At 37.9% G+C, this 7948-nt stretch overlaps 1 protein-coding gene across 1 annotated transcript; it reads right to left on the bottom strand.

Annotated features, from left to right (window-relative positions):
* Positions 1-416: 416 nt before the first annotated feature.
* Positions 417-7382, bottom strand: lgals2a (lectin, galactoside-binding, soluble, 2a). The gene is made up of 4 exons (XM_084744346.1): positions 7247-7382; positions 4070-4149; positions 1660-1831; positions 417-1042 (listed from the first exon to the last, which is right to left on the bottom strand). Exons 1-4 carry the CDS (start codon positions 7253-7255, stop codon positions 896-898), a joined length of 408 nt encoding a protein of 135 aa, XP_084600472.1. The 5' UTR covers positions 7256-7382; the 3' UTR covers positions 417-895.
* Positions 7383-7948: the final 566 nt, after the last annotated feature.

Raw genomic sequence — 7948 nt, 5'->3', positions numbered from 1 at the left:
TAGCCTACATCAGGATCACTGTAGATCCTTAGCTTGGAGCCATGTTCACATGCACGCATACACCGTCTGAACTGGGTGTGTGTGGTATTACATTTGCGCGTGCAAGTGAATGGCATGTCGGGGCTTTAGGAGACTTGGGTTACACCAGATGAGCACTATGGGAGAGGGTCTGGGTCTTTGGGAGATTCTGTAAAACTGTGAAACTCCAGCATTGTTTTGTGGACTAAAAAATAAAGCCGACCTTTAATTGACATAAGGACTGAATTTAAATGTTTGGGTGAACTATCCCTTTAATAAATAAAACTTGTAATTATGCATTAAGTTAATGAGAAAAAGATTAGCTGATTTCACTAAATCTGTGCTTTTTTTTTTCAGTGTGCTTGTGTAACAAGTTCAAGAAGTCACCAAAGTCCATGTTTATCATAAAAGGACACACTTTAATTCATGTTGTAAAGGCAAGCATTATAGTCAGTTATAAATCTGGAATGTCTGGAGGGGAAACAAGAGAGCATGCAGCATTTCAAGGCACCTTAAAGAACAAATGATCACAATGTGTGTGGTTCTTTTCAACTAAACACTGCAGACTACAAAGCAAATAACAGCCTGATAGCTTGGGACTACTTCATGTTTGGTTTGCTTTTTAGTCACTAGCTCTGTCAAGTTTGCAGTCACAATATTTACTGTATGTTTTTCTGTGTGTACATCTTTGTAAGGGTCTACCTTCTCCAACTGTCCTTCTGTGGCTGCTTGCATCTGCACATGACAAATGCTAAATTCTTGCATAATACATTGTGGGATGCACATGTAAGGCACTACTGATACCACATTTATTCGGGGACTTAAAAGCTGTGACCTTATGCGAGACAAACTGCAACATTCCTCGGAGGGTGGGGGTTTACTTGATTTCAATGCTTGTGATGCGAACCTCCCCGTCAAAGCTGATGACGGAGTATTTCTCCGCACCCATGCGGTTGGGGAAATTGAATGCAGAGCCGTCTGGTAAAGTCACCTGGAACTCCGTAGGGTGAAATGCAATGATCATCTAGATGGTAGGATAGAATGAGAAAGAAAGAATATGCAGTCAAAGGTGTTACATGGTGAACTTCTGCTCCATTATTGATGTATTAAAAGATGGATATATCAAACTTAGTAAAAAAAACTTTTCAACCTTGAATACAGTACAAAATAAAGATATTTAATTTTCAAACTGATTAACTTTATTGTTTTTTTGACAGGTCTGGACTGCAGGCAGACATTGTCTTGCTGAAATGAGCAGGGACATGTCTGAAAAAGACGTTGTCTGGATGGCAGCATATGTTGCTCCAAAACCTGTATGTACCTTTCAGCATTGGTTTAGATGCGATGTGATCGCTTGGACATTAAATATCCCGTCCTTATATACAAAAATGATCAGCAAATTACTGCATTTTGATTTTATTTACATTTTACACAACATCCCAAATATTTATGCATTGGGGTTGTGCCTGGAAATAGTTTATCTGAAACATTCATAGATGCAGCTGTCTGAGTCCATGCTCAATCGATAATGGTGAAGTTATCAGAGGCACAGTGACTCACATTTTCCAGAAGAGGTCACTAACGGAAAGAAAGAGGCGTGCCTGCAGACACACATGCAGGACTACAGTTTGAACCTCTCACCTTGAACTCCTGCCCCAGCTGGAAAGGAAAAGCTCCCTCACGTTGCTCCTCGCACCAGTTTCCCTCCTGGTAAGAGTTGCAGACCACCGTGTTCTCGTCTCCGTGGGCGTTAAAACGAGGGTTGATATGCATGGTGATGTTCTGCTCATCTGGGCCAATATTCACGGCAAAACTGCAGCACAGTGCAACAAAAAAAAGATGTTTAATATGGCTTCCTATATTTAAAACGGTAAGAGGACATCAAGGGCACTAAATATTGAGACAACCTTAGCAGTTGCGTGGTTTCTCTCTTCATCTGCTAACTATTACCTTCATCACACCCACATTAACTGAGAGGAAGTTTATAGGTGGTCACTGACTGTAACTGATTATAGATAGATGATGGATTCCACCTCCATCTCTGTGCCAGGGTGTATATAAAGACTGTTCCTCGTGTTGAGTTCAGGCACTGGATTCCACGGGGAAAATTAAATAAGCACAGAGAGTAGAGAAAGAATAGGAAGAATGGTATGAAACACAGAATGTGTTCCATTAGTTGTACTCTTGAAGCCACCATCTGTGAGGTAACTGAAGAAGACTGAAAAAGAATACTGAACACTCTTTGTCCAACTTTTAATGGACACATTTAAAGATAAGGTTTCAGCCTGACGTTACTTGCTAAACAAAAACATGTCACATCAGCTGTCTCAAACACGATGCCGTACTTTGTACCAAATTAGACAAAAACTAAAAACAATATGTTCTTTTTTAGATGGTAAAAAGGGGACCCTTTGTTAGACCATTAGTAGTAGTCTGTCTCTCCCTTGTTTGTTGCACAGTGAGGCAAGTCATCTGAATTTAGGCTGAACTGATTCTTCAGTTCTTCCACCAGCTCCCTACTTTATTATTTTGCCTTTTTTTGTTTTGACGAAACTCTGGATAGAAGCTCCAGTCTCTGTTGGGGGTACGCTTTCCAGGACCTTTGGTCTTTGTTCCAGGCTGATGGTTCGTGGAGTTCAGTGTTCAAAGTCGCCCCGAGCCCGGCGTGTTTCACAGAAGAAGGTTAGACACGATTAGGTAGTTCCTGGTAAGTAGGGACTGGGATTTACTGTGAATACTTTTGTCTGCAAAATGGCTTTGGTTCACTGAGTTTCATGTTGTCAGGGGAGACAGTAGCTCACTTAAGCTTTTGTGTTGAGCCACCAGGGGTGTGTCCAGACTTTTTTGACTTAGGGGGCCCGAGGAGGGTGACATGAAATAGGTGCTAATAGTAATAATAATAATAATAAATTTGCAATTTCTAATATCTCATCACTCATACTACAGTATTTCACATTCCTGTGTTAAAAATGTGTATTTAAAAGATAAACAGTCTGACCAATCACAACACAACAGAGTTGCACCACACAAATATAATACAAAACATCCATAGTTACTTAAAATAAATTGTACCTCCAGGCTGTGATTCCACTATGAAAAATAGTTTTATTTTAATGATTTTTTATTTCTTTATCCATTTGCTGTATATAGTTATTTTGTGTGAGTGTGTGTGTGTGTGTTTTGTTCTTGTGAGTATCACAAACTACAACTAACATCTCATTATACAGCCCAGTGTTGTAAAATGATCCGTAAAGTGATTTAACAGTAATAATAGGCCACATGTAAAAGAAAACAATGCACATTCAAAAATACTTGTCAAGCATTTGGTCAAAACGAAGATCCCGCCTCTCACTAGGCAGATAGCCAATCATATTTGAGGATAATGGGGTGGACCTTGGGGTGGCCAGTGTTTGCTGCTTTGTGTTTAGTTGTACTCCTACGGTCGGAAGTGTGCACACTGTTGTTGGCACTGATAAGGTGTTATCTCAATGTTGTTGAAGGTCTTTATGCCTCTAAGCAGGGTCTTATATAACTTCCCTTTGCCTCTTTATTAAATAAAGTTGGCCAGCAGAGTGCAATTTAGTTTGCCACACTGTAAACTAAAGTGAAATCATATATCAGCTACTTCCACATGTAAAAGCAATATGTGAATGAGACCTACAAAGTAAAATCCAAAATTATGATGGTAGAGGTGCATTTTGTCTATGCATTTTGACTTATTGTAATACTGTAGGCAGATAATGTGATTTGATCAAAAGGTTGGCTTTGATTTTGGCTCCTCTGCCGAATGAATATGAACAGCCACGAGATGTGTGTCTCAAGTAGCAGATAATATGATTTCACTTTAGTTTACAGTACAGTCTAATTAAATACAGCTTATGCAACATTAGTGTATTGTAAAATAAAGTGTGACCCAGATGTCTATAGATGGTCCTATAATTTAATTAATTTGAGCAAAGGAATGGTATTTCATGGCACTCGTTTGTGGGTCATGCTAGGTGTGTTAAACATATCTCAAAATATCAAGACAGTGCTTTACATCGGTACTCACTTCGTCGCATCAGACTTGGGGACCCCAACAATGGTGAGGGTCTGTCCAGCCTTGAAGGACATGTTCTTTACGATCATTCCCTGTGCAGAAAGAGAGGGTAGGGGGGCAACAGTGATACAATATATTATTGTGTGGAAATACTCCTGGATTTTACTAGATCCAATTATTATTGCAGCTTCGGGCATAAAACAGCAGCAGCAGCCGCCTCAGCCAACTCTCCAACCCTCACATCATCCTTAGAAATTACAAAACATGTGTTTTCAATTATACTCCCATTGACTGAGCGGCCAGAGATTCCAGCTCTTTCCTGCTGTACTGCTGCCACGGACTTTTTCCACAACGTAGATTTTGGCAGAGAATAAAAAATTTTAAAAAATGATGGGGAAGACCGTTGTTTAAACTGACTTATATTTTCCTAAGTTCAATACCGGATGGTGAGTGCACAGTGGAAAAAAAAGGCTGAGCACAGCAGAAATCAGTGCAGCTGCTACTGTACATGTGGCGGGGGAATACTGAGCTGTGCCACGATTAGGAAATTATTCTTGAGCAATCTATTATTTGGTTGTGAAACACAGACTGCCACTGTTTAACATTTCGTATCTGGGGAACTGTTAACTGTCATAGTGCAAAAATGGCAAGACACATAGTTGTTCTGAAGTAGAAGGTTATGAGATATTGGAAAAATGTGATCCTGAGCAGACGCAGCCGGAAAACACAAGCTCTTAGCACTTTGCAATCATTTATCTTCTGAACAGAAACACACTGACAAGTGAACAGGAAATGCTTTGGCACAAATTTCTTTTTCAATAAAATCTTTTGATTCACGCCTACTTTTCGGGAAACATTTCTCCTATTCAAAAAAGAATTTTGCAAATGACTTGATAGAAATTGATCTTCACTAATGCTTCTCCATGGATGGGAGCAAGAATTTTAATGACCTGTGTGAGTTTTATACACTGCAGCTGTTGGGGAAAAGTATCCTCACTGATACTGTTATTACCATGTTGATTCTGGCAGGACACGAGACGATAGTCTAGAATAAAACCAAAGAATTGTATCTTGAGAGATCAACCGAACTAATGAAAGGGAGGAAATGTAGGTAGAGTGACATGGGTACGACATTCTTTCCATGTTAGCGTCCAACTGTAAAGTGCGTGGATAACACATAGCACAGGGGCTTCAGCTGTGTGGGGCTGGACTGAGGTCAGAGCTGGCAGTCACCCTGGATCTCTCATGGACACTGCTGTCTGAAGGAATCTGCATACTGCAGCCTGGAAGAGAGGCTATATGGAAGCTCAAGTCTGCCAGTGTGATGAAAAAAAAAAAAAAACCCCAAAAAAACAAGATCCTATAAGCCATTATAAAAACTCAAAGATATTAACTCATTATTTCAGAGTGTAACTTTGTATTTTATATATAAATTCATTATTTTGAAAAAGTTTCTCAATATCTTGGATATTAGCTCTTTATTTTGAAAAAAAATTCTCATTATTTTAGATATTAATTTGGTATTTTGAAAAAGTTCCTCATCATATTAGACACTAACTCATTGTTTTGAGATACTTACCTATTATTTTAGACATTTTATTGAAAAATTTACTCATTATTTTAGATATTATCTAATTATTTTGAAAAAAAAATCTCATTATTTTAGATGTTAACTCATTACTTTGAACAAGTTGGTCATTATTTTAGATATTAACTCATTTAGATATTAACTCATTATTTTGAAAAAAGAATCTCATTATTTTAGATATTAACTTATTATTTTGAAAAGGTTTCTCATTATTTTAGGCACTAATTCATTGTTTTGAGATAGTAACTTACTTTAGACATTATTTTGAAAAGATTACTCATTATTTTAGATATTATCTCATTTATGAGTATTCATAAGTCATTATAAGTTACTCATTATTTTGAGATACTAACTTATTAGTTTAGATATTAACTCATTATTTGGAAAAAAGCTCATTATTTTGGATAATAACTCTTATTTTGAAAAGGTTACTCATTATTTTAGACACTATCTCATTATTTTGAGATACTAACTTATTATTTTAGATACTAACTCATTATTTTGTAAAACGTTATCATTATTTTAGATAATAACTCTTATTTTGAAAAAGTTACTCATTATTTTAGACATTAACTCACTGTTTTGAGAAACTAACTTATTATTTTAGACATTACTTTGAAAAAGTTACTCATTATTTTACATATTGACTCATTATTTTGAAAAAGTTGCTCATTATGTCAGATAGACGTTTCTCTTTATCATGACTTACAGGATCTTTTTCCTCCATCACATCATCATCGTCTTCATGTATTACACCTCTCACTGGCATAGTGACAACACTTGGCTACCAGCTGACTAGCAACACAAGTTTCAAGTTTGCACAATTAAAAGACATCTATCCACCACAAATAGAAGAATTCTTTTAAACCATTTACTTTACTCTAAAATGATTTTCATTCCGCAGGAGCTTCTAAAAGAACTGTATAAAACCCACCACTGCTGATTTGTTAAGAACCAAAATTGGAGAATTAGCATCTATTCTAGCCTCCACATGATCACTTTATTTCACTTCATCCTTTAATGTGATTTAAACATGCTGTGCCCCACCCTCGCTGTGCCCTTTCCAAGCATGTTTACCCCTGTAGCCAACAAAAAGCCAGAATGATACAGGGTTTTCATTGTAATCTACTCAGTTTATGAGTCCGGAGGGACCAGAATGCACTGCTGCCTGTGCTCTGCTTTAGATAATGAGACTGAGACGATTAGAATGAAAACGATCAAATGTTAACAAGCCTTTTTGTTGCAGTGTGATTATGTTATTACAGGAAGAATTTAAAAACCTAAAGAGATTATTTAATTTATATGCATTAGGTGACTCTAGCATGCATGTGTGCTCTGTGGTGAATATTTTGACCATAAAAGGCAAAGTCCAGTCCAAGTCATGTAAAAGCAGACATTAAAAAAACAGTTAAAGTGTAATGAGCTGCTTTAGTTAAAGCATAATTCAGCTGGTTCAGTTTCATGGGCATGACAGATCAGAATGAGCTGGCACATGACAACTAGCTGTCAGTTCCAAAACATGAAAAATATGACCTCAGACTGTTACTTGTCAATCTGATGCATAAAATCCAGAGAATAAAAGCAGAAATAGATGTACTCACTTTCATCATTTTTGCAGATGTAGTCAGTCGAGCACGGATGAGAAGAAGAAGTGAGAGTGCTGCAGGGCCTTGCCTCACTGCTCTGTGAGTTTATATAGAGGGTGGGAGGTCCCTGCAACCTGAGTGACATTAAAAGCAGCAAATCAAATCAGGCCACCGGGGAACGTCGGCCAATGAGGTTAAAATGTAGTTACTTACCATAAATAACTAACTTGACCATTAATTGAGTATTTAACAAGTTATTGCAGACCTTAGTGAAGCGAGGATAATTAGTGACAAGTTATTGGCTGACATGAGACCGTTACATTGTAACCTGGTGGTGTTGAGTCTGACTGTGAGAGGGAGCACCAGCCAGAGGGCCGGACAGAAATAGCAACGTATTTGTTGCCAGGGAGACAACCAAATATTTAGCACAGCCAACAGCCTTAATGTCCACTTACTGTATATAGCTTGTAACTTTCTGTAGGATCAAATGGCAGCATTTAAGATCAGTCTGCCTGCTGAGTGAGTAAACCCGGGTCAGGGGGAGAAATGAGACTAAGTGAAATGTTGAAACTGAGTCAAATCCTAAAAAAAAACAAAATGACCTGGATCTCTGACTCACAGCCTGCAAAAGGCCAGACTTTTATCTGCTGATATACAACTGACACAGCTTCTCTGACGGTGAGGAAATAAGCCACATGTCTACACTGCAGTGTAATA

Source organism: Lutjanus erythropterus, chromosome 19 (assembly GCF_056507025.1).
Source record: "Lutjanus erythropterus isolate fLutEry1 chromosome 19, fLutEry1.hap2, whole genome shotgun sequence".
Taxonomy (NCBI): Eukaryota; Metazoa; Chordata; class Actinopteri; order Lutjaniformes; family Lutjanidae; genus Lutjanus; species Lutjanus erythropterus.
Note: the sequence above shows the minus strand (reverse complement) of the source record. Positions and strands in the feature narration are given on the sequence as shown.

Bases quoted from the DNA above. Each gene is read 5' to 3' on its own strand.
- lgals2a (XM_084744346.1), bottom strand. The intron at 1,832-4,069 runs GTGAGTACCGAT...ACTGTGCTGCAG, and splicing joins CCCAAGTCTGATGCGACGAA to TTTTGCCGTGAATATTGGCC. The intron at 1,043-1,659 runs GTGAGAGGTTCA...CCTACCATCTAG, and splicing joins AGCTGGGGCAGGAGTTCAAG to ATGATCATTGCATTTCACCC.